This window comes from Lithobates pipiens, unplaced genomic scaffold, assembly GCF_037356315.1.
Source record: "Lithobates pipiens isolate NorthernLeopardFrog02 unplaced genomic scaffold, aLitPip1_a1.2 Scaffold_1, whole genome shotgun sequence".
In the NCBI taxonomy this organism is placed as follows: Eukaryota; Metazoa; Chordata; class Amphibia; order Anura; family Ranidae; genus Lithobates; species Lithobates pipiens.
Window position 1 is genome coordinate 145,625,677 of NW_027507685.1, and position 27,045 is coordinate 145,652,721.

Sequence of the window (27,045 nt, forward strand, 5' to 3'; positions counted from 1 at the left end):
CCGGAGGGCTTTCACACTGAAGTGGTGCGCTGGCAGGATGGTGAAAAAAGTCCTGCTAGCCGCATCTTTGGAGCGGTGAATATTCACCGCTCCTAAACCGCTCCTACCCATTGAAATCAATGGGACAGCGCGACAATACCGCCGGCAAAGCGCCGCTGCAGCGGCGATTTGCGGGAGGTTTTAACCCTTTTTCGGCCGCTAGCGGGGGTTAAAACCACCCCGCTAGCGCCCGCAGACCGCCGCTAAAACGACAGTAAAGCGCCGACGGCCGCACCGCCCCAGTGTGAAAGGGGCCTAACCATGAGTGAAAGAAAAGTTTTTGTGTTATTTATATTCTCTGAGAAATGGCCAAGAAATCATAAATTCTGCCAGGGTTTGTAAACTTATGCGCACAACTGTATATTGTATTTTGAGCCAAATAAAAAAGAAAAATCTTTTACAAGTGTAAGCACCAGACAATACCTGGAAGAGCATACATGCTGGGGTCAGCCTGTGGCAGCCTCAACTATTAAGGTCTCCTTGCATGCCCACAGTACACTTGTATAGAGTACACAGAGAGGGGATCTGTTATGTGCTTTACATTCTTCAGTATGAGGCAAGAAGTGATAGGTTCTACCTCCTCGGATTCCATGTTCATGCTAGGTGTGAGTAGGGATGAACAGACCACAGCCATTTCCACTTGCCAAGTGCTGAAGACACCACATACCAGCTGGTGCTAAAATGACACTGGATGTGACAAGTCCAGGCATTGTCTTATGTTTACATGTCACCAGTAATTAGCTAGTCTGCATTTCTGCCCCAAAATACTTTATTAGTACCATTATCCTTTAACATCTGAGGAGTCACTTTAACCACTTTCAGACCGGACCATTTTGCTGGCTTAAGACCAGACGACTTTTTGCGATTCGGCACTGCGTCGCTTTAACTGACAATTGCGCGGTCGTGCGACATGGCTCCCAAACAAAATTGACGTCCTTTTTTTTTTTTACCAGAGATTTCTTTTGGTGGTATTTGATCACCCCTGCTTTTATTTTTTGCGCTATAAACAAAAATAGAGCGACAATTTTGAAAAAAAACACACATTTTTTAGTTTTTGTTATAATAAATATCCCCCCAAAAGATATATATATAAAAAAAAATCTTTTTCCCTCAGTTTAGGCCGATATGTATTCTTCTACATATTTTTGGTAAAAAAAAAAAAAAAAAATCGCAACAAACAATTATTAGATTGGTTTGCGCAAAAGTTATAGCGTTTACAAAATAGGGGATAGTTTTATGGCATTTTTATTAATAATTTTTTTTACTAGTAATGGCAGCGATCAGCGATTTTTATTGCGACTGCGACATTATGGCGGACACATTGGACATTTTTGACACTTTTTGGGACCACTGTCATTTATACAGCAATCAGTGCTCAACAGATGCACTGATTCCTGTGTAAATGACACTGGCAGTGAAGGCGTTAACCAGGGGGTGGCAGTGTAGGGGTTAAGTGTGTCCTAGGGGCGTGTTACTAACTGTGGGGGGCTGGTCTTTGTGTTAGTGAACACTGATCTCTGCTCCAATCACATGGAGCAGAGATCAGTGTCACTTGTTGCTACGCAGAACGGGGAGATGCTGTTTACAACGGCATCTCCCCTTTCAGCCTCCCCATGAGACGATCGCCGGTATCCCCGCGGCGATCGAGCCCGCAGGACCCGCGACTGGACTAACGGGGGTCCCGATCGGCACACGAGTGCACCACCGGCGGCGTGCACGCGATGGCAGGACGGCATATAGAAATGGACGTACCTGTACGCCAATATGCCTGCCCGTTCCATTCTACTGACGTACGCCGGTCAGGAACCGGTTAAATTGGAAAAGGAGAATAGTGAACATGTGTGTACACACAAAATAAAACATTTTGTTTAAAAAAAAAAACCTCTAACCTTCATGGGCAATTTTTTAGGCACATGCTATATATTTACCACTTAAAGGCTGGGCCTCTTTTTCAGACACAGCGTTTACAAGTTAAAAACTTTTATGCTACAAAATTACTTAGAACCCTCAAAGATACATTTTAGAGAATTGTCATTTGAAAAAATGACAACAGAGAAATATGCCTTTAAGACTTACCGCCCTACTATAGTATGGAGACGAGTGGGGGCCCATCTTCCCCTCACTTGTCTCCATAGACAGCGGCGGACAGGTCCCGATCGCCTACCCCACTGCCGCCGGCTCCGGTAAGCGGCGGAGGTTGCGGGAGAGTGGCGGGGGGGGGGGCACATCTCCCGCAGCTGATAAACGGTGATCTTGCAGCGAATTCATCGCAGAGACCACCATTATCGTAAACAGGACCATCGGCTCTAAAGATGGATACCTTGGTTGTGGTAACATCTGCTGCCGTTACGGAGATATGCATCTTCAAACTGCTGACGTTTATGTAAATGAGCCGGTTGGTAGGTAGTTAAAATGACCTTAATTACCAAATAAACATGCTTTGTAGTCTGCATTTCATGTTCCAGAATGACGATGCTCAAGCACTGCCTTAAAGAGGCGGTCCAGCCTTCCTAAGAAAAAAATTAAAAGTCAGCAGCTACAAATACTGTAGCTGCTGACTTTTAATATATGAACACTTACCTGTCCAGGGAGGATTGGCTGTCGGGTGCAGCCAATGCCATTCCTGGTAAGGGAACCCGGAATTGAAGTCTTTCAGTACGAGTTGCTCTAACCAAAAGCAAAACATAGTGCACAGAAGAAAAAAAACAAAGGTGGAGGGCTATGGACTTTCAAAATTTAAAGTCCATGGCTCCCCCCCCCCCTTTGTTTTTTTCTTGACTCGAATTTAGGACGTGGCACGCTCATTCACTATTTGTGTATCCACCACACCACATGGTGCATTGATACACACCCCCTTTTTATAGTGCACAGAAGATATATATATTTTTTATTAGTTCAGGGTAGAGTTTGGAAGCAAGTTTGTTCCATTTCAAATGCCGCTTTATGCTACCTCCACAGACCCAGTCTGTCTGGACAGTATGGTTGGTCACCTAGTGACTTGGCACCATCCAAAAGGCAGAACACCACCATTATTATATGTACTCTATATTCTAATCTACTGTCTTGTCCCCTATGTGACAAAGTATATGAAACATTGTTTCCCATGTTACTAGGCGCTTTCTAACTTTAGCTATGGAGGTCCAATCTGTCCCATACCATCGTGTCATAGTTGAGCTGATAACAGTTAACAAGGAGATGGTTGCTTCTTTCGGCTCTGAGCACTTTCTACAGACAAGTAACAGTAAGACATATGCAGAGAAAAGGAGGATATGTCAACCTCTGCATTCTTCCTGCCACTGCTGGTGTCCAGAAAGTGCTCAGAGCAAGCAAGTCACTTAATTTCACACAGACACATCAGGAAGTGACAGGAAAATTCTACAGAGGAGAGGAAGTTTCTACTCTTGAACCAGCCATATATGGATCGAAATTCTACCAGGTAAGCAGGGACCAGCCGAATATCAATCAATGTGTGGGTACCCTGGTTACACACAAGGAGATCCATCAATTGACTTGTGTACAATCGGGCCTGCCTGTCCCCCCCCCCCCCCACCGAACAACAATTAGTGCCACCATCAAATAAGTGAGATGAAGGGGTCAAACTCTAGATACCACATCCCAAATTTTTATACAAAGAAAAAAAGGAGGGGCTAAAGAGGCAACAAACCTCGGGACTTACGATACCATTAAAGTCCCGAGGTTTGTTACCTCTTTAGCCCCTCCTTTATTTCTTTGTATGATTAGTGCCACCACCTATAGCCAACAACATGTTCTGCCAGCAGGGAAGGTTCTAATAGAACCGCAGATGGGTTTCCTCCATCAACATTGGCTATGTTGATTGGGGAACCCATGGTGGAGGGAAAGAAAATGGTATTATCTATGGCCTGCCCATGTCCCTGGAACAAGAATGCCCACTGGAAGATTAACCCTCACCTCTTGCTGTGGACACAAATCTAAAATGATAGATTACCCATCACTTTCTGTCTGTGACAATGCTCACCAAGACAAATAGATCTTCAGAGTAAAAAGAAACAGCAACAAACATCTAACAGGGTTCTTAAGCCCCTTTCATACTGAGGTGCTTCTAAAACTGCCAGTAAAACATTTGAGTGCTTTTGAAGAGCTTTTCAGGCACTTTTGAAGAGCTTTCCATTAATTTGATGGAGAGAGTTTTTTTTTTTTTTTTTACCGCCCTGCCAGCCCACTGCCCCAGTGTGAAAGCATTCATTGACTGTAATGGAAATAGGTTTTCGTGAGCTTTTCATGTGCTTTTTTTTTTTTTTTTTTTTTTTTGCATGAACGTGTCTGAAAAGCGCCTCAGTGAGAAAGGGGTCTTAACCTTTCAGCACTCCACTTACAGATAAAGGGTCAATAGGACAGTCAGCAACAACAGCAGACTCCATGTTTCAGTTTAAAAGGAATCGGTTAGGCTAAAACATAGGGGCTGCAATTGCGGATTTGGTTTTAATATTGCATGCTGCTGGGTTGTAATCTATATGCTTGAATCACAGATCTGTAACAACTTTACACACATCAGGTGTCCCAACACTTTACCAACTGCACGCTTATTTCAGGCCAGTGATTACACAAGTAGAAAACAGTCACATCTTCAAAAAAACAAAGTAGCATTGGCAGCTCTCATACGTATCTTATACCCTTCAGTACAAACTTTTGGCAGGTAGAACAGTTCCGGAAGAAAGCGTTTTAAGAGCCTATTTAGCCAGAGTTGCCTTATAAATTAAAATCACCTCTACCTGTAGAAGAACTTGTCACTTTCATGCATTTGTAATGAAGATCCCCTCAAACAACTAAATTTTGCTCAATATTAACTGATTAGGCATCCTGCTATTTCTTCTCCTTGTGACATATCAGATCCTGTTGTTCAGTAAAAACTGTAGAAATTCCATGCAGTTCGCCATGTCGCATGTAGAGAAATATGTTGGCAGGATGTATTTATAGCTGACACAGCTGCCTGGCACAGCACCCCGAAAGTCATCTTGTGCCAGCATGGCGTCTGTCAAAGGATACACTAATCAAGTCTCCTTCCTTTAGGTAGCTCCTCATTGCCAACTCGTCCTCTGCTGACCTTCTCCTCTGTAATAAAGCACAAGACACGGGGAATCAGAGGACCGTATAATAATAAAGTCCCAGTGTGCCAGGGGGCTCTCCAGAGAAAAAAAAAAAACTTGTGTCGTGTAAAAGCTGGAGCTAGGGAACTGCCAAAGAATGTGATTCCAAGCACATGAGGGAGTAGAAACTGCTGTACATGCATTACTCGTTAAGGGGAAAAAAGCCAAATGCAACAACTGACTTTGCTTACATATATCTGTGTATGAAATTTTACAGAAATTCATTAAAGTTTTTGTTTTTAACCACTTCGAAAATAGCAATAAGCGTATATTGATTGGTTTGCACAAAAGTTATAGCATCTACAAAATAGGGGATAGATTTATGGCATTTTTATTATTACTTATTTTAATTAGTAACTGCGACTGCAACATTATGGCGGACACATCAGACATTTTTGACACTATTTTGGGACCATCGTCCTCTATACAGTGATCAGTGCTATATAAATGCACTGATTACTGTGTAAATGACACTGGCAAGGAAGGGATTAAACACTAGGAGGCGATCAAGGGATTAAGTGTGTCCTAGGGAGTGATTCTAACTGTGGGGGGAGGGGGGATTGTCTCACTAGAACATGACAGATAACTGCTCCCGATGACAGGGAGCAGTAGATCTTTGTCATGTTGAACAGGGAAATGCCTTGTTTACATTAAGCCTCTCCCCGTACTGCCACTCCGTGACACGATGGCAGTCTCCCTACAGAGTCCGTGGAGCACGATCACGGAGTAAGCGGTGGGTGTGTGCACCCCCACTATGCCGCTATTTAAAGTGGACGTACCTATACGCTCATTTGGGCAGGCGTGCCATTGTGCTGACGTATATCGTCGTGCGCTGGTCGGCAAGGGGTTAAACTATTTAAAAAAAGCTTGATTTTTTGTAAGAGAACCAGGGATAAAAGTTTAGTAAAAATGAAGTTATAGGCTACGCACCTGTGTCCTATCAACTGTGTGTCATCTACTATCTACATTTTATTGCCACCTACTAGAACACAAAAGATCTTCTTGCTACATGGAGGCGTATGTTTAGGACAATGTTAACCATTGCAGACTGTAAAATTGGGATTGGAGGGATCGGTATGTTTATGGCAAGAATTTGTCTGTCAAATCCAAATGAAAACAAACATACAAAGAAAATAAACCGCGCTTGAGTGAAACAATAGAAGATGCACAATAATCTAAAATGAAGGCCGCAGCTATAAGTGAGATACACACACCCAAAAGCAATAGAAAAATTTCAAAAGCTGCGCCAACAAAGAAACAATTTATATTAGCTACCCTAAAATATAAAAAATTGTGAAAGTTCTAAATAAATATCACATTCACTATACATTCAATGAAAAAGAATAACGAATATTGTGATTTCTCAACTAAAGAGGAAGGAACGAACAAAGTTCATCAAAAGTCCATAAGAAATCCTCAGTTGGGGTCCTCATCAGAACACCACAGTGATTCCACTCAAAAAATTGCACACGAGTGCCCGTCACCAAGAAGTGAGTGCTCTTACCAGATGGAAGCTTAATCAAAGCCTTGTATGTAAATCCTCAGTATCCTCCTCCTTTCACTGTGGTTAGCTGATCTATGAACACAAGTTGTAAGGCAGCATTCACATAAATATATATCTCGTTCAGCGATCCCAAAAAATGCTATCAGTGGCTCCAAAAAGAAGAGGAAACCCACATAGTATAACACCGTTTGGTAAATTTATTTTAAAACATAAATATTGCACTTACATGGGCATCCATTCAGATACAGCATGAAAAATAAAACATAGAAAGCCAGCTGGCATTCGGGAGCCCATCCTCCCCTTCTACAACGTGATGGCGTCACTGCGTGCCTTCCCAGATGCATTTAGTCACAAATGACGTTGTCAATGGGGAACGGGCAGCGTAGCGACGCAACACCTTTTATAACAAAAACAAAACCTTGTCCAGTATCTGACAGATCAGTGTCTTCCTCTTCACTATCTGTCATGCTCAGAAACGTGTAGGCCTCTTCACTAGTGTACCTTCGCTTTGCCATTTTGGGATCTGCCATTTTGGGCTCTAAATTTAGGGGTACAGTAGTGAGACTCACAGGTAAAAAAGCACCTAGCCTGTCAGCGACTGTATAAAACGCTACAAAAAAAAACTGTTAGCGATCGCAGGGATCAGGCCTGACTCTGCGAACGCTGCAGTTATGTGTGTTGTGTTTTGTAAGTGACAGTGATCGATCGATACTGCACTTGGGTGGGCTGGGCTGGGCAGAGGGGCAAAACGCAGGTGCTAGCAGGTATCTGGATTGATCCTGCTAACAATGCGTTTTTTTAGAACCCTAAATTGCTGGGCACGCTAGTATAGATCTGATCAGATCAGATATTGATCTGTTCGGATACTATACCACTAAGGGAGGTGTATGCTTTGCGCGTGGGTGTTAGCGGTGCTGGCACTAACCTAGCACTGCCTGGGGCGACGCAGACCCTTTCTGACCCTAAAACCAAATTTATATCACCCGCCGGGTGATCAGGGGGTTAAACCTTTATTAGGTAATAAATGGCGGGTGCCCTGATGCTATAAAAAGCGAACTACCTAACCAGCGTCACCCGTAACACTTATACGGTGATCACTGGTGAAAGGGTTAACTAAGGGCAATCAGGGGTTAAAACCTTTATTGGGTATTTATATGGGGGTACCTGAAGCTTTATAAAAACCTGACGGGGAACCTAAATAACCAAATAACTAACTGGCTAACCAGCGTCAGTGACACTTATGCAGCGATCGCTGGTGAAAGGGTTAACTCTAGGGGCAATCAAAGGGTTAAAACCTTTATTAGGTTACATATCGGGGTACCTAACGGTATAAAAACCTGGCGTTGAACCTAAAAAAAAACTAGCTTCCTAGCGGGACCAGTGACACTATTGCAGCGATCAGAAAAACGATCGCTTAGTGACACTGGTAAAAGAGGGTGAAAGGGTTAACTGGGAGGGCAATCAAGGGGTTAAACCTTTATTAGGTGGGGTAGGGGCCTAACACTAGCTGCCCTGACACTTTTTACAGTCACAACTGACACTAAATGTAGTGATCAATAAATGAACACTGCATTAGTGACACTGTGACTGGGGGGGGGGGGGGGGGCGGGGGGCCGATCGGGGGGGTGATCGGGGGGTGACTGGGGTGAAATGTGTGCCTGTGTGTACCTATGTGTCAGTGGACTGTTGGTGCACTTACTTGGACGTCTTCACTCCTCGCTGTCCGGTTCAAAAAGACCGCCACGAGGAGTGTGACATCACTTCCTCCTCCTGTGTTTACATTTTCACAGGGGAGGAAGTTCGTCACTGGCCAGGAGCGATCGAGAGGGGATGGCCAGAAACCAACGGCCATCCCCTCATCGCGGGTCGCTCCGGCACCGAAAGGGACCGCCGTATCTAGCGGGAGGGGGTCCGATCGGACCCCCCACCCGCTAGAAGGCATTCACGTACATCTACGTGATTGTGTCTGCCTGTGCCATTGTGTTGACGTACATTGGCAATACGGCGGTCCTGAAGTGGTTAATCTAATATATTGGCTTTTGGGAATCGACCTAAGCCAAGGGGTATGGTGACAACTGTCAGTAGGGATAAAAGAATTCCTATCTGTGTCCTTAAAAAAACTTAGAAGTGACAAAACGATCTTCTTCCAGAGAGATTACCAAATCCAAATATGTATTCTTGATTGGCTCATCTCATAATTAAGTTGTATACCCCTTTGGTTTCTGTTTAGAGATTCCAAAAATTCTTTCAAATCATATTCATGGCCATCCCACAGGAGGTGAGGGATTTATACAAAAAAAGAGCTTGAAAAAATAGTTAAAGCAGGCCGTGAGGCTGGCTTTTTGAATCCCAAAGAGAGTTTATTTTTGGTCCCTAGGGCCCCACGTACACCAGTCTTAAATTATTTACCAAAATTACATAAGAATCCTATCTGCCCCCCGGGAGGACCCATTGTCAGTGGAATTGATTCTATTACCTCCCGGGTGGGCAGATATATAGATTCTTATTTACAACCTTTGGTCCAGAAAATGCCTTCTTATGTTAAAGATTCGAGACACATTATTAATCTTCTGGAAGGTGTGTCTGCCAGACCAGGTATCTGGATGGTCACAGCAGATGTGGCCTCCTTATACATGATTATTCCACACAATCTAGGGCAGTGATGGCAAACCTTGGCACCCTGGATGTTTTGGAACTACATTTCCCAGGATGCTCGTGCATTCTGCAGTGTAGTTGAGCATCATGGGAAATGTAGTTCCATAAACATCTGGGGTGCCAAGGTTCGCCATCACTGATCTAGGGTTTGAGGCAGTTCACACCTATCTGGATAGGGATTGCGGCCTTTCTGCACACCAAGTGGACCTTTCTCATGTCCCTTTTAGAATTTGTGGCTTCCCACAACTATTTTTGGTTTGGAAATCAATATTACAGACAGACCATGGGAGTCGCCATGGGGGCAAAATATGCCCCCAGTTTGGCGAATCTCTTTATGGCAAGGTGGGAGGGAGTTCCCTGGTGAGGGAGATTTCAAAGCTTGAAATGTCTTGGATTCATCGTTTAAAATCATATGCCCCACATGGACTCAATATTGATACTGAAGTTAATGCTTTCATAGACAATTCTTGATTTTGTTTTAATATGCATTTTTTTATTGTGGGATGTCTTATTATTGAGTATGTTTTATTATTGAAGTTTGGGGGACCGGTCTTCTTTTATGCCTTCACTAACCCGTTCTGGGATACCTGATAGGCCTCGAATTTGATTATTATGTTATCGCGCTATTAGGGAGATGTTTTTTGGTGGGGTAAGTGGTCACTTTTGCTGATCGAATTATCCATCGATCATCATGCACTGACACGACAATCATATATTCTATCTTTTTTTGGGTTTGGGGAAGTGGTTACTTTTGCTGATCGAATTATTTATTGATCATCATGCATTGACATGATAATCATATTTTTTTTCACATTTATAATAGCTATGGTGAATTTATTTATATTTTTTTAATTATGTTGATAACATGATTATATAAATAATTTTTTCTTCTCTTTTTTTACATTTATACTAATTATGGTGAGTTTATTTATATATACTATTGATCCAATTAACATTAAAATATACACTAGGCACAGTGACTAGATGTCCTATACATGTTGTGAAATATTAAAATCATAAGCACATTTATTGTACCAATTATAGATATTTGATCAGGTGCACAGTATCATATTATTGGTAATGATATGAGCTATGCATCTGCAGCGTTAGGTTATTATTATTTTTTTTAATTTGAAATATTAATTTAATTCAGATAATCACTTAATTTATTCACATGCATATAGATTTTTTATTTTTATATTAAATATGTACACATTAATTCTCCCCCCCCCTTTTTAATAAATGCGAGTCAGTTATTATATAATTAGTGAATGTTTTCACTGACCCCCTGACCCGTTCGTATTTGTGGGGACGTGCCATTAGTCATAAAAGTTTATGAGGTACGGAGGTTCCCTTCCGATCGGTTTTGTAGCTAATCGGGTAACGTTTAGGGGTATTTGCCATCAATCAAAATGGTGGTGTCCGACCGGATCTCGCATCTCAGAACGAGGTTTGGTTTTGTTTAGGTTATAAAAGGTGGTGCGTCGCTGCACTGCCTGTTCCCCATTGACAACGTCATTTGTGACGAAACGCATCTGGGAAGGCACGCAGTGATGCCATCACGTTGTAGAAGGGGAGGACGGGCTCCCGAATGCCGGCCGGCTTTCTACGTTTTATTTTTCATGCTGTATCTGAATGGATGCCCATGTAAGTGCAATATTTATGTTTTAAAATAAATTTACCAAACGATGTTATACTATGTGGGTTTCCTCTTCTTTTTGGAGCCACTGATAGCATTTTTTGGGATTGCTGAACGAGATATATATTCATGTGAACGCTGCCTTTCACTGTGGTTAGCTGATCTATGAACACAAGTTGTAAGGAGGAGGATACTGAGGATTTACATACAAGGCTTTGATTAAGCTTCCATCTGGGTAAGCGCACTCACTTCTTGGTGACGGGCACCTGTGTGCAATTTTTTGAGTGGAATCACTGTGGTGTTCTGATAAGGATTGCAACTGAGGATTTCTTATGGACTTTTGATGAACTTTGTTCGTTCCTTCCTCTTTAGTTGAGAAATCACAATATTTGTTATTCTTTTTCATTGAACGTATAGTGAATGTGATATTTATTTAGAACTTTCACAATTTTTTATATTTTAGGGTAGCTAATATAAATTGTTTCTTTGTTGGCACAGCTTTTGAAATTTTTCGAAAACAAACATACACCTGGTGATTAAAGCACAGTAAAAGCCCTCATGGATTTTTGACAGGCAGACCAAAATGTTGGTAAAAAAATATATATCTATTATAACATGATACAATAATACAAATCAACATCATATACAGTTTTGTGAAAAACTGTTTGCCCCCTTCCTCATTTCCTGTTCCTTTGCATGTTTGTCACACTTAAGTGTTTCGGAACATCAAACCAATTTAAACAATAGTCAAGGACAACACAAGTAAACACAAAATGCAATTTGTAAATGAAGGTGTTTATTATTAAAGGTGAAAAAAAATCCAAACCATCATGGCCCTGTGTGAAAAAGTGATTGCCCCCCTTGTTAAAACATACTATAAACTGTGGTTGTCCCCACCTGAGTTCAATTTCTCTAGCCACACCCAGGCCTGATTATTGCCACACCTGTTCACAATCAAGGCATCACTTAAATAGGAGCTGCTTGACACAGTAAGGTCCACCAGAAGATCCTTAAAAGCTACACATCATGCCGAGACCCAAAGAAATTCAGGAACAATTGAGAAAGAAAGTAATTGAGATCTATCAGTCTGGAAAGGGTTATAAAGCCATTTCCAAAGCTTTGGAAATCCAGCGAACCACAGTGAGAGCCATTATCCACAAATGGCGAAGACATGGAACAGTGGTGAACCTTCCCAGGAGTGGCCGGCCGCCCAAAATTACCCCAAGAGCGCAGCGCGACTCATCCAAGAGGTCACAAAAGACCCCACAACAACGTCCAAGGAACTGCAGGCCTCACTTGCCTCAGTTAAGGTCAGCGTTCATGCCTCCACCATCAGGAAAAGACTGGGCAAAAATGGCCTGCATGGCAGAGTTCCAAGGAGAAAACCACTGCTGAGCAAAAACAACATCAAAGCTCGTCTCAATTTCTCCACAACACATCTTGATGATCCCCAAGACTTTTGGGACAACATTCTGTGGACCGATGAGACAAAAGTGGAACTCTTTGGAAGGTGTGTGTCCAAGTATATCTGGCGTAGAAGGAACACTGCATTTCATAAAAAGAACATTATACCAACAGTAAAATATGGTGGTGGTAGTGTGATGGTCTGGGGCTGTTTTGCTGCTTCAGGACCTGGAAGACTTGCCGTGATAAAAGGAACTATGAATTCTGCTGTCTACCAAGAGATCCTGAAGGAGAATGTCCGACCATCTGTTCGTGTACTCAAGCTGAAACGAACTTGGGTTCTGAAGCAGGACAATGATCCTAAACACACCAGCAAGTCCACCACCGAATGGCTGAAGAAAAACAAAATGAAGACTTTGGAGTGGCCTAGCCAAAGTCCTGACCTGAATCCTATTGAGATGTTGTGGTATGACCTTAAAAAGGCCGTTCATGCTCGAAAACCCTCTAATATAACTGAATTAGGACAATTCTGCAAAGATGAGTGGGCCAAAATTCCTCCAGGACGCTGTAAAAGCCTCATTGCACGTTATCGCAAACGCTTGGTTGCAGTTGTTGCTGCTAAGGGTGGCCCAACCAGTTATTAGGTTTGGATTTTTTTTCACCTTTAATAATAAACACCTTCATTTACAAATTGCATTTTGTGTTTACTTGTGTTGTCCTTGACTATTGTTTAAATTGGTTTGATGTTCCGAAACACTTAAGTGTGACAAACATGCAAAGGAACAGGAAATGAGGAAGGGGGCAAACACTTTTTCACACCACTGTAGTATTCATGCAATTATGAATATAAGATCATGATTCATAATAACCAAAATAAGGCATTCTGTATGTCTGGCACATACTAGATACTGGTGGGCTAGCTGTTGTACATACTACTCGTAGATACCTTACATGTTTCAGACTAATTATAGTTCTCCTTCAGAGGATTTATGTCAAATGGGTAGTAGTAGTTCTACAAAATGAACATAAAACATGTATATAGAGCAAAGAAAAGTGCACTTATGTATCTATATATGGCATAAACAAATCATATGTCATACTTACAAAATTATTTTAAAAAAAAAACTGATATTGCATATAACTGATGAGCTAAGGCTCCCACCATGTAACGCCAAATAGCCAGTTAGTAATCAGTCGTTGGAGAGATTATGATGCTCATCTCTATAGATAAGCAGATATAAAAAGTTGTTAATATGATGTACAGGTATGAAGGGACTCAGATATTCAGATTCTAATACAGTCATGAGCAAGGTACTTAGAGATTAAATCTGGATAGTATCCAGTTACATATCTCATCATTGAAATCAAAAAGATCTGCCTCATAGTTCAGCATACCTTAATCACCACAGTCAGCTCCAGTGCAACCTACTCCCAGTTGTGTGCTGCAGGAATGACCACACAGGAAGGAGCAGATATACTCAGCTGCAGGCCTTGATGATTCAATCCCCAAGCTGAGAAGGCAACACTAGTGCCCAAGTCAGGCAATCCAGCGTCCTTTATGGATTCCTCTGAGTCAGGGCACATTCTGGCCACACACCCCCAAGTGAGGGGCCGGGAGAAGGCTCGTCTCGCGTCATGACGCCACTGGAGCATGTGCAGCTGCCCTACCGCGCTCCAGGGTGGTATGCAAGCAGGAAGGGAAATGGGGGTGGACCCCATGATTTTGTAAGGCCAGAAAGGCAGTCCATCCACACCCCAAATGGGTGGGGGGGCATGAGATGGACCCACGTGCGCCAGGTAGTGCAGAGGGCCCAATCCTCCCATGCCATCCAAGAAAAAAAAAAAAAAGGTGTCCGCGCATGCACAGTCCAGGAACATAAAACCATCCATTACACAGAGACATTGCACAGCATATGCAGAGGGTTGACACCTAGTGGCGGTAATCGATATGAAATTTTTACACAAACTGCCAAATTAGTAATGAACTTTTTTTTTTTTTTTTTACGTAATGGGCCCTCTCAATTGCATGCTCAAGTCTCAAACGCTCCACCCAAAAAGGGAACTCTCCACTTTTCTGACTCCGCGCCCCCCCCCCCCCCCCGCCCGTCACATTTTATATCCAGACGTTCAGTCCCTCTGCCTTAACAAGCCCCCCCCAACCCCCCCCCGCTGCCAGACCATTCACAATGGGCAGCTCTCTTCATGCATGAGCAGTAGGGGAATCGGCTGTGAAGCTGAAAGGCTTTACTGCCAGTTTCCCTTACCCGAGATGGTGGCAACACCAACTGAAAGATGATTGAAAAATCAGCTGGAGTGCAGACACCACTTGGTTCATGGACAGGTAAGCATCCTAATTTGTGCTGACTTAATTGATTCTGAAGAGACTGGAGCGCCAATTTAAAGCCTACCGTGTAACTAAATAAAAAAACGTAAAAATCAGCACAAGAAACATAACTTACAATCAAGCAGGATATATCCATTGTACTCCTCTAGTGTTAGTAGAAATCATCCTCTGTATGTGCATTCCCCACCACCGCTTTATCTTCCAATGCAGTGGGTAATGAAGAGTAAAAGAAGAGACACCAATATAACTATGTACCATTAACATTAAAGTGGATGTTAAGCCACTCTCTCTATATCTCTATAAATAAAAAGCAGAGGCCCTAGGGAATAAAATTGGTGGGTGTTGCAAATTTTTATGTCACAAAGTATTTGCACAGTTTTTCAAATGTAATTTTTTGGGGAAAACACATTAGTTTTATTTTAATGCACAAAAACACAATATAAATACTCAATTGTTTGGTAGAATTTAAAAGATGATGTTACACTGAGTAACAGATAGCAAACATGTCATGCTTTAAAACTGTGCAAGAATGTTCCACGGCAACAAATAACATACCGGTAAATGTTACTATCTATCTATAGGCGACACATTAAAAGCCTTTACTGCATGGGTGCTCAAACAGGACCCCCAGCTGTTGTGGAACTACAAGTCCCATTATGCATTGCAAGGCTGAATACAGTTACAAGCATGACTGCCAAACGCAAAGGTATGATGTGACTCGTAGCTCCACAACAGCTGGAGGGCCACAGGTTGTGCACGACTGCTTTACAGGTTACAATTAGATTTACACAGGAAGTCTGGTGCTAGAATTACTGCTCCCGAATTTAGGTTTGTGGTGCTATCTCACATGTGTGGGACAATTGCAGTTTGTGTGCGTGCGGGACAGATGCACATGTTGACCTTTGCAAGCAAACACAGCAGCAGTAAAAAAAAAATATGTTTAATTATTTATTTTTACACTGCCACTTTAATTTATCTTTTTTTTTTTTTATAATTTTTATTGATATCACAGGGAATATAAATATTCCCTGTAAAGGCAATAGGCAGTGACAGGTACTCTTTACGGAGAGATCTAGTGTCTGTGATCAAATGTTTTAAATTTTTTTAAATAACACCATTTACATCCAGGGAAGTCATAAGTGATGTATGCTCATGGTTTCCAGGTTCCTGTATTATAGAAGCAGACAAGAGTCAATCTGGTCTGTTTGCCTCTATGATCAGCCGACGGAAGTGCCTGCTGGCCAGTTGGGACTCCTGCTACTTGTAAACGCAATCCAGAGGCTAGCTGCCTGCTGCAAGCATCATCCCGGTATAACCACGTGAAATCAAGCGATGTAGTGATACGACGCTGGTCGTCAAGCAGTTAAAGTGGTGGTAACCTTTACAAAGTAAATCACCGCCAGCCCCTCTCTTTTATACAACCATAATACATAGTGTAAGTGCTTTTCTTTTTTTTGTTTGTTTTTTAACTGTGCCTTTAAATACCTTTTTTCAGATATCGTCAGGCCAGTCACATGACTCACGGCCCGTTGTACACCTCCAATCCAAGGCTACAGTGGGAGGGGCCAAGATCTTCCTCAGACGTCAGCCGGCGGATGCGTGACTTGTAGCCCAGAATTGGAGGTATAGAGCAGCTGCGGGTTGCGTGACTGGCCAGATGATATTCTTGAAAAAAGGGTATTTAGTGGCATAATTTTAAAAAACTAAATAAAAAAAAACACTTGGGCCCGTTTCACACAGGCTGTTCGATCAGGTCTGCCTGTCCATTTTTCAGGCGGACCTGATCAGACAATCTATTCACCTCTATGGAGCGACATATGTCAGCGGTGACACATTTGCTGACATCTGTCGCCATCTGATCCGCCAAATCCAGGCGGATGGAGGTCCTATTTTCCATCCATCTGGTGGAAGGGGGAGCAGGGCTCTGACAGGTTCGTCTCTCCACAGTGAGCGGCGATGGACCTGTCATCCACCTTCTCAGCTGAGATCAGGGAGGGGGAGAGAGGAGAGCTACGGATTGATGTAGGCACGTAATCTGACCACAGTAATCAGGGCTCAGCAGCCCTGATTACCATGGTCAGTACAGAGGGGGGCACAGGAACTGGCAGGATCAGCCAGGTTTTTTACAGCTTAGAGGGAGACAGGTTAGACAGCATGAGCACTGTGCTGTTTAACCTGCTATAAGGGTTACAACCACTTTAAATTATACCTGATACCCTCGGAAGCTGGAAATCACCGAAAGAGAAACTGCTACTTTAGTGATCTCCACTTGCTTCCAGGTACCACACTGAGCAGCTGCTCTTTTTACATTGTGAACACAGGAGGTTGGCCGCTCGGTATGGGTCTAATTCAGAGAATGCTTTGCATTTTCTAAATGAATGCAGCAGTTTTCCTGGATTAGATCAAGTGAAGAGGCAGGGCAATGATGGGAAATACAAAACGTTCTCTGAATGACACTTGTGCTTAACAGCTGACCTCCTGTATTTACAAGGCCTGGCCATCCATGGGACCTGGAAGCAAATGGAGATCACTTGAGTAGCAGTTTCTATTTAAGTGATTTTCAGCTTCAGCCAGGTGTGTCATATACATAGATACATATGGTCCAAGCTGGTCCACTGTGACTAGGTAGAACATGCCAAAGCCTGGAATTATCCTTTAATACAACCAAGGGGCTGTCACAGGCTCTCCTCAAGAGTGCCAGACAATGCTATAAAGTGCCAGACTTTCCACCCAGCTCCTCCATTCATAGGAGCCACCCTATAGCTTCTTTGGATAAAGCTGGGTCTAAGAACAGAGAATTTTGTGGAAAGAAACTCCCTTTGAATTTGTGCGTCGTTGTTCAAGTTATCGGATAGCATTTTTGTGCTATTATAAATGTCTATTTGTTTTTGTTGTTCCCAATGACTTTGAAAAGAGAGAGAACTTTGAAATCCCCAATATTTGCAACCCAAAGCGGTGACCACCATTTGGATCTTGGAAGTACAAAAAAAGACCCGAGAGAATTTTTTGGTAGGGAGACTGTAGTAGAACATTGGATTTCCATGCCTGGAAAAGACGGCAGAATGCAGTCCTATATCTCTTAAGAAAAATCATACAAGGTCGGAGAATGTCTTGCTAAACTTTCCAAGATTTGGGGAGATTGGGTATCGTGTTTTAACTCTTCTGAGCCACCTGCCACATCCTCCACCACCTAATCCTATTGACCACACCATCCCATTTGTGTATCATATGGGTACTGTTACAACCATAAAGACATTCATTGTAGAAGTGAGAAGGCCGATTCCCCTTGTCTATATCTACAGTGTACTAATAACACTTCCACAACTGTTTTTTGTTAGGATTTTAGTTTTTTTACAGTTTGCTAATTTCTTTACCTAATCTTGTGACTCCTGCCAGCATACATCACTGTAACATATTTACAGATATATTTCTGTGGTGCTGTCCTTCTATATGTATATAAATGTAACAGTGACTTAAAGTTTACTGTTAAAAAAAATAAAAAGCGATGCAAGAAAATATTTAGCAGCTACTCATTGAATGTTCTACTTTTGTGGGAACTTCTATAACAAAAATTTATTTTATATGATTTTTTTTTTTTAAAACAAAATTTGTTGGATGGAATCATCTTTGCTCAGCCATCATCCAGGCTCAACATCTACTTCCTGGACCGAGATGCTGGCTCGATGACCCAATCATGAAATTCTAAAAGGTGTGCAGTTCTTGGCCGTGTTCACATGTCTGACACAGATCAGCCCCTGCTGCAACCTCTCACCTTGCATCTTGCTATACAGTTACACTGTTGCAGTCTAATTACTGTGGAGAGTAGACTGACATCTTAGCCAAGGTAAAGTAACTATTAATTGCCACAATTCATTCACATAAATCATGCCTCTGTAGCTTTTGTTTTTTAACCACTTCCATACCGGGCCAATGCTGGTACTCCTCTCCTGCATGTAAAAATCATAATTTTTGCTCAAAAATTACTCAGAACCCCCAAACATTTTTTTTTTTTTAGAAGAGGCCCTAGGGAATAAAATGGCGGTCAGTGCAACTTTTTATGTCACACAGTATCTGCACTTTATGAATAAAAAAAATATAACATTAAAGTTGGCGCCACTGTATAAGGTGAAAGATTTTAAGCCGAAAGATTTTAAGCCGAGTAAATAGATACACAACATGTCATGCTTTAAAACTGTGCACACTGGGGCGTGGCCTGAGGTGCAATGGAGTAGGACGTCTGCGGTGTGAGCTCCGCTCGTCCACACTCCTGATTCTACTATCCTGCACCATCCTTCCTCCACATAACATCTGGATGACCCTGCCTCACCCCTCGCTCTAGCCCTGAAGCCGTCTGTCCGTTTTGAATGCCGCACGGACCCGCGCCGGTAAGCTCTGCATGCCTGGGGACTGCCTGTAGGAAAGACCGCGGCTTCGGCCTAGTCGCCGGTCCGGCGGCCATCTTGCTTCACCCGGCGGCAGCTTTCTTGGGCCTTTTCTGTCCTCCGATCCACCCCGGAATCGCTGCAACATACCCCCGGCTACCGGACTGCCCTCGGCCGCGAGTGTAGTGCCGCTCTGCCGATAGCGGCCGGTGGGATTGTCGGCGCCGCCGGCCTGATTCCCGGCTGGCGGCCATCTTGCTCCACCCGCGGTGGCCCCTATAGACCTCATTCCCACTCTATACTGCTGTAACCCCCTGCCTGTAGCTGCCAATTCGCCCCTTGCCACCCAGGAAGTGCCCCTCTACCCTGCAGCAGCTGGTTGGGTGGCCTGTGGGACCGGCCTGGGCCCTGGAACAGTGGCCATTTTGCTACACCCTCTGCAGCCCCTTTGCTATGTACTTTGTGGCCTCCTGCTCGCCCTGTGCCCGTTTCTCCCCTGCTGCAGCCGCTGATTCCTGCGGGCCCTCAGCCCCCGTCTACTAGCCTTGCCTGCGGCTTTTTGTGACTGTCACGAGAGGGGGGGGTGAACGGCTGGCCTAATACATAGCGGCTATTTTGGAACACCCCGGGCTATACTGGACCATGTCCCCACCTAAGAAGTCCAACGAGGCCGCTGACAAACTTGCCAGGTACCGCCGCCATGAAGAGGAGCACCGGGCCAAGGATGGCGCTGGTGCTCCCCCTGACTCAGACCACTCTACATCGGCCACTAATCAAGTTTTGGACGCTATAGCCCTATGTCAGAGCACGCTCACCTCCAAAATTGAGGAGGTCAAAATTGATGTGTCCCTCATCCGGCAAGACCTCTCTACCCTTCGGGATCGCGTGGCGGAGACAGAGACCCGCATCAGTAGAGCTGAAGACATCATACACCCCCTACAACACACTACTGATGAGGTACGCCGTCAGCTGCAACAGCTTAGCGCGAAACAAGACGACATGGAAAATCGTCTCCGAAGATGTAATCTCCGCTTTATCGGCCTCCCTGAGACAGCTGAAGGTAACGATCCAGCGGGCTTCCTCGAAAATCTCCTGACCTCCACCTTCGGCAGAGAGGCATTTTCGGTGATGTTCGCAGTGGAGAGAGCTCATCGAATTCCGGCCCGTCCCCCTCCCCAGGGGGCCCCACCGCGTACTCTGATTGCGAAATTCCTTAACTTCAGGGACCGTGACAAGATCCTACGCCTGACTAGAGAGAGGGGTAATATTCCCCATACCAATACCCATGTGGCAGTATTCCCGGACTTTTCTAGTGAAGTGCAACGGCAGAGATCCAAGTTCCAGGATGTTAAGCGACGCCTCCGGGTTCTACACCTTAAATATGCCATGCTGTATCCTGCGAAGCTTCGCGTGGAACACGAGGGCCAAACCCACTTTTTTGATGACCCTGAATTGGCATCCACCTGGATTGACCAGAGAGAACGCCGAGCCTGAACATGTTGCCCTACCTGCAAGCTGTGAATGTTTTTTCTTCCCTTCTTCCGCTCCCATGGGTGCCCGCGATCTCTCCTGCTGCTATTTTGGCGATTAAGCCATCGCTCTGTGCACCTTGTCAATAGCTGCCCGTGCAGGGCCAGCGGATAAACTCGGAAAGATTTTCTTTTCACCTCGTATTAGCTCTTACAGCACGACTATTTTTCCCCGGCATTCTTGCTGTCCTGAGATCCCTGCCTTCCCTGTACCTCAGGGGCACCTGGGGTGGATTGAGGATTACCCGTCATCCAGGACTGTTCTGCTGTACATTCTTCATCATCCATATGGCGGGCGGAGCTCCCCTCTGCTCAGCCGCGATGGTATCACGCTTTTGTGGCCCCTACTCCCCGTGCACCCTCCAGAGGAGAAGTCGCCCCCCTAGGACTTTTAGGATTTCTGTGCACTTTTCCCTCCCCCATTTGTCTAATTTTTTTTTCTCCCCCTTCATTTTTCTCTTTGTTACGTTGGGTATCTATGCTCCTCTGCAATTAAGTTTCATGCCTCCAATGGGTTTTAACCTGTGGATGTCCCCTGTTGGTACCCAGTTGTGGGATATGATGTCCAAGCCGTGTTGGGGTGGCGCTGGACTGGGTGGGGGGCGGGATGTTGTGATTTTTGTTTTTATTTTTCTTACACCACTATGTTTGTTAATGTTTGTTTATGCTGAAGGTACTATGTTAAAGTCATACATGCATTATTGGAATTGGCTGCTATTGTGTTTTGTGCGCACTGCATTGGCCATGACTGCTCTGCTGATTCTAGCCCACCTATGGTTTATTGTTTACACCCTGCACCCACCATGAGCTCTCTAAAGTTCCTTACGTGGAATGTCAGAGGCTTGCGGAATAAGATAAAACGCACTGCCGCCCTAACATTCCTTAAGTCCCAGCGAGCTGACATTATTGCGCTTGTTGAGACCCATGTTACTGGCCATCTCCAGTCCTCTCTTAAAAAACCGTGGATAGGTTGGGCGTACCATGCTACCCACACCTCGTACTCCAGGGGGGTTTCGGTTCTAATTGCAAAAAGGGTGCCGTTTGACCTAGTGCTACTCCAGACGGACCAGCAGGGCAGGTATGTATTCCTACATGCCACCATTAGTGGAGCCCCTATTTTGATAATAGCCTGCTATGTCCCCCCCCCTTATAACTCAGCTGTACTCAAGGAGGGCCTTGCATTCATGGCACACTACCCCTCGGTGCCGGCAGTGTGGATGGGGGACTTTAATATGACCCTGATTCCCGCTCTGGACCGAATGGGTACACCGGACTCCCCTGGTGACCCACCTGCCCATACCAGACTACATCGTATATTGATGGACTTTGCTCTTGTAGATACGTGGCGCCACAAGTATCCGCATGCTAAAGCATACTCGTGCTTTTCAGCTAGCCATAACGCAATGCCCCGAATTGACTTTGTTCTCATCTCACAGACTCTGACACCCAGACTGGAAGATGTGGGCTTTGCTCCGAGAATTCTCTCGGATCACTCCCCCTACTGGATTACGATGCGGCTCCTGAAGGCCTCTCCCTCTCCTGCTTGGCGGCTGAACCCATTTTGGCTGGCCGCTCTGCAGGAGCAGGAAGACATCCCTACGGAGTTGCAACACTATTTTACAGTCAACGGGGATTCCGCTGCCTACGATATAGTGTGGGACACATTTAAGCTCTACGCCCGCTCCCTGCTCACCACGCGTATTAACAGACTTAAGCGGTCGTCAAAACTTGTTATCCAACAGGCTACGGATCATCTACAAAGACTGGAGGAGGAGTTTCGTGGAGACCCCTCGCCTGCCGCGGCTACTAACCTTAAGCTCCAGCTGCGACAGGTCTCCCAACTGCACACGGAGCAGGCCAAGCAGCGCATCTTTTTCTGTAGGCAGAGGATATTCGAATATGGAGAAAGATCGGGCAAACTACTTGCTTACCTCGCCCACTTAGATTCCCATCCCCCAGTCGTGGTCTCACTGATCGACGCCCAGGGGAATGGTATTACGGACCCACAACGGGTGGCGGAGGAATTTGCGAGATTTTATCGAGCGCTTTACGCCACTCGGGTCACTCATACTCCCCAAGACACCAGAGACTACCTAGCGAGAGTTACATTTCCCAAACTGACAGACGCCCAACGTGACCTTTTAGAGGCCCCTATTACTGAGGAGGATATTTCTGAGGCTATCTCCTCTCTGGCCACTTCTAAAGCACCAGGGCTGGACGGTCTACCGCTTGAATTTTATGCCACCTACTCTGAAATTTTGACCCCTAAACTTCACGACTTATATAAATCCATATTTGACACGGGAATTCTACCCCCCTCCATGAGAGAAGCACAAATAGTAGTGATTCCCAAGCCAGGGAAGGACCCAAACTACCCGGAATCGTATAGACCCATCTCTCTACTACAGGTCGACATTAAAATACTGGCCAAGATTCTTGCCTCCCGCCTTAATCAGGTCATCCTCTCACTGATCCACCCTGACCAGACTGGCTTTATGCCAGGGAAAAACACCGCCATGAATATCCGCCGCTTACTCATGAACATCCAGGGATCCCATGATGAAGTTGGCTCGCGGGTGGTGGTGGCCTTGGATGCTGCCAAGGCCTTCGACTCCGTGGAATGGAACTACTTGTGGGAATGCCTCTCGGGATTCGGACTTGGCCCCAACTTTATTCGATGGGTCCAACTCCTGTATCAATCCCCGAGGGCCAAGGTGCTTGTGAACGGCTGGCTCTCTGATCAGTTCCCGCTGGAGAGAGGGACTCGACAAGGTTGTCCCCTTTCTCCCATGCTGTATGCGTTGGCTGTGGAACCACTAGCTATTATGGTTCGCGCAGACACCAGAATTTGTGGCCTTAGGATAGGAGATCTGGAGGAAAAGATCGGGATGTATGCTGACGATACACTCCTATACTTAGCCGACTCGGGTCCCTCTCTCCTTGCAGCCCTTCACACCATAGACTGTATTGGTAGTCATTCGGGTCTGAGCATCAACTGGTCTAAATCCCAGATCCTTCCGCTTGATCATTTCCCCCCTGTGCCCACGTCCCCTCCTCTGAATCTCCCTAGGGTTTCCGTGATCAAGTATTTAGGAGTGCAGGTCACTAGATCGCTGACAGACTATATACCCCTGAACATTGAACCCCTTTTCACCCTGATCAAGAACAAGACTCAAACTTGGGCCAGACTACCTCTGGGTGTTATGGGACGCATCAATCTGGTCAAAATGATACTCCTGCCCAAGATATTGTATTTGGTGTGGCATGCACCCCTGTATATACCACAAAAATTTTTCAAGACGATTGAATCAATTCTTAATTCATTTATATGGGGCCACAGCAGACACAAATTGTCTTGGAGACTTCTGAAGAACCCAGTGACAATGGGAGGGGCTGCTCTTCCAGATTTCCAGGATTATTATCTTGCCTCCCAGTTGTCCCACTTCTATCACTTTGACAAGAGCGAGCTACCAAGATACCAGACATTACTTTGTAAACGCCCTGACGACCCAGCCCACACCCCACTTCAGTCAGTCCTTAGAGCCCCACTGTCCAGACGTCCCCCTCATCACAAGGTAGACATGCTGACGCACCACCGGAGGATATGGCGGGCGGCCCTTAACAAACTTGGGACCCCACAGGTTCATTCTTACACGCCTCTCTGGTTCAACACCCATTTGCCCGAATTGCTGTCCGTTCCGGACCCCGCGGCCTGGACACGCTATGGGATCCTGTATGTGCACCAAATTATGACTAACACTGGGATTAAATCCTTTCAGTCACTAAAGGAAGAATTCACACTCCCTAACCATCTTTTCTTCAGATATTTACAGCTCCGACATGCGCTACAGACTCAGTTTGCCAGCTCCAGCCCCACTCTGACAGTCCCTCCCATAGTGGATATAGTCACAGGTGCTGAGCCAACCAAGTTGATCTCTGCCCTCTACTCCGCCATCCGTCTCCCAGGCACCGTGGCATTGGCTTATGCTGCCAAGGCCAGATGGGAGCTGGATGTGGGTGTGATTGAGGATGAGGAGTGGGACGAAGTCTTGGGGGATGTGAAGAGAGTCTCCCCCAGGCTCTCGGACCGCCTCACACAGCTATACATTCTACATAGGACGTACCTGACCCCCCAGAAGATAGCACGGTTTAAACCCACGTATAATCCAGGATGCCGTTTATGCGACCACACTCCAGGCTCCTTCTATCACCTTATATGGTCCTGTCCGGTTATCCAAACATACTGGATACAAGTGATTCGCTTTCTCCATGACCAGATGGGCTCTCCAGCTAGCCTTGACCCGAAGATGTGTCTGCTTGGTCTCTTACCAGAATTAGAAGCTGACAAGTCCCTTCGCACCTTCCTACATGAAACACTGTTCCTGGCGCGAAAAGTGATTGCTCGTGGCTGGATGCAGGCCCTCCCCCCCACGGTCCAGTGCTGGAAAAAAGAGGTTAACGATACCCTCCCTTATAAGAAATTGGTTTATACACATAGAGGATGTCCACTTAAATATGAACGGATCTGGGGTAGGTGGTTGGGAGATGGGGAGACGTGTACTTGATATGCTGTTATATTGATCCCTTGCCCCTCTCCCCCCTCTGCTTATCCCCTTCGGTGTTTCCTCCACCTCAAGGACCTACTTTTATTCTGTCCCCCTCCCCCTTTTACTTCTCCTTTTGCCCGCTCCCCTCCCCCGGTTGACACAAATTAGCTCTAATGGTGCATCTACCCATGATGGGTGTCGGACCCATATACAGTGCAGTTAACCCAATGCTTTTATGTATGCAACGCTGCCTTGGCCAGATTGGCCCACGTTATTTGATGTATCGTATGTATGCCTGCTATGTATGTCATCTTCTGTTTCCTTCTTTTTTTTTTTTTTTTTTTTAATAAAGTTTGTTTTTCGATTTAAAAACTGTGCACACTTGTGGAATGGCATCAAACTTGAGTACCTAAAACTCTCCATAGGCACTTTACAGGTTACCAGTTTAGAGTTAAAGAGAAGGTCTTGGGGAAGCATTGTTGTTCTCGCTTTAACATTCACAGCAATACCTTAGGTGTGTGGCTTGAATGCAGTTTACATATGTGGGCGTGCGTACGTATGCGTTCACTTCTGCCTGTGAGCACACGTGGTTGCTTTAAAAAAAATGTTTATTGTTCATTTTATTTTTACACGTTCCCTTAATGTTTTTTTAAATAACGTATTCCTATTATAAGGAATGTAAATATCCCTTGTAATAGGAACAGGGCATGATAGGTCCTCTTTACAACTAGATCAGAAGTCCCCACCTCTTCCTCTAGCCTGAAAAGACAGATATATATAAAAAAATAAAAAAGGATCTCAGCCTTTCCAGCCAAATACATGGCAGTGTTTACAACTACCAGAGCCAGGCGTGACATCAAAGCGCCCGCACAGCCTCCGAAGGTGATAGAGATGACCGGGGACCATCTTGTCAGCGGTATTCTCCATTGTGAACTTCAGCTGGCAGCGGATTCCTAAAACGTCTCGCCGATCGCACGGCTGAGCCGGTAGAAGCACCAGAGGGCGGCTGGAGTGCCTCCTGTAAAAATGATCAAGAGATTGTGATTATTTTTATGGTGCAGGGAATTGTCGGTGGTAAAGAATGCTATCTGAATGATGACTATAGCTGCAGGCATCATTTAGATATCCCCACTCAAAGCCCAAGACGTCATCTGACATACTGTGGTATGGAAGTGGATAAAGAAAAAAAAATTTTTTTTTAAATAAGTAACTCATCTTTGGCATCTACAGGGGAAGATCTTTGGGTGGGGTTTCTATTACTCTACTGATGTATGTTGTCTACAGTGTGAGTCTGTGTCTGGCCAGCCCTGATTTGTGCCGAACCAGTCACACGAAAAAAAAAAAAAAAAAAGTTTCAGAAGATTCAAATTCAAAAAGATTATAAAATATAAAAAAAAACTGTTTAACATCTCCCAATAAATCTTTACTTTACATCAGATGTGTATTTTTGTGCATCAATATGGTGTAGGTAGAGTCAGATGACTGACACTAGCTTTTTTTGTGAGTTTTAGTGAATTTAAATCAATCCCCATCCGATCGGACCCCCTCCCGCTGGATGCGGCGGTCCATTTTGCTTCAGGAGCGATCCGGGATGGCCGTTGGTTTCTGGCCATCCCCTCTCGATCGCTCCTGGCGAATGAGAAGCTTCCCTCGCAGTGTTTTGTAAACACAGGCAGGGAGGAAATGTTGTCATTCTCCTCGGGGCGGTCTTTTTGACCGGACTGCGAGGAGAACACAGAAAGTAAGTGCACCAAACACTACACTGACATGTAGGTACACATAGGCACACAAATCCCCCCCCCCACCGATCGCCCCCCCTCCCAGTCACAGTGTCACTGATTGCAGTGATCATTTATTTACTGATCACTGCATTTAG

General features: G+C 44.8%; 1 protein-coding gene across 2 annotated transcripts in view; it reads right to left on the reverse strand.

Moving 5' to 3' along the window:
* Positions 1-27,045, reverse strand: part of EXOSC2 (exosome component 2) — an 85,166-nt gene that overhangs the window by 16,140 nt on the left and 41,981 nt on the right. Inside the window, exon 5 of one of the 2 annotated variants that reach the window (XM_077478153.1) lies at positions 5,065-5,130. The exons of the other annotated variant lie outside the window; for it this stretch is intronic. Within the exon in view, the coding sequence (XP_077334279.1) occupies positions 5,065-5,130 (66 nt within the window). The remainder of the gene's footprint in view (positions 1-5,064; positions 5,131-27,045) is intronic. 2 annotated transcript variants of the gene reach the window in all.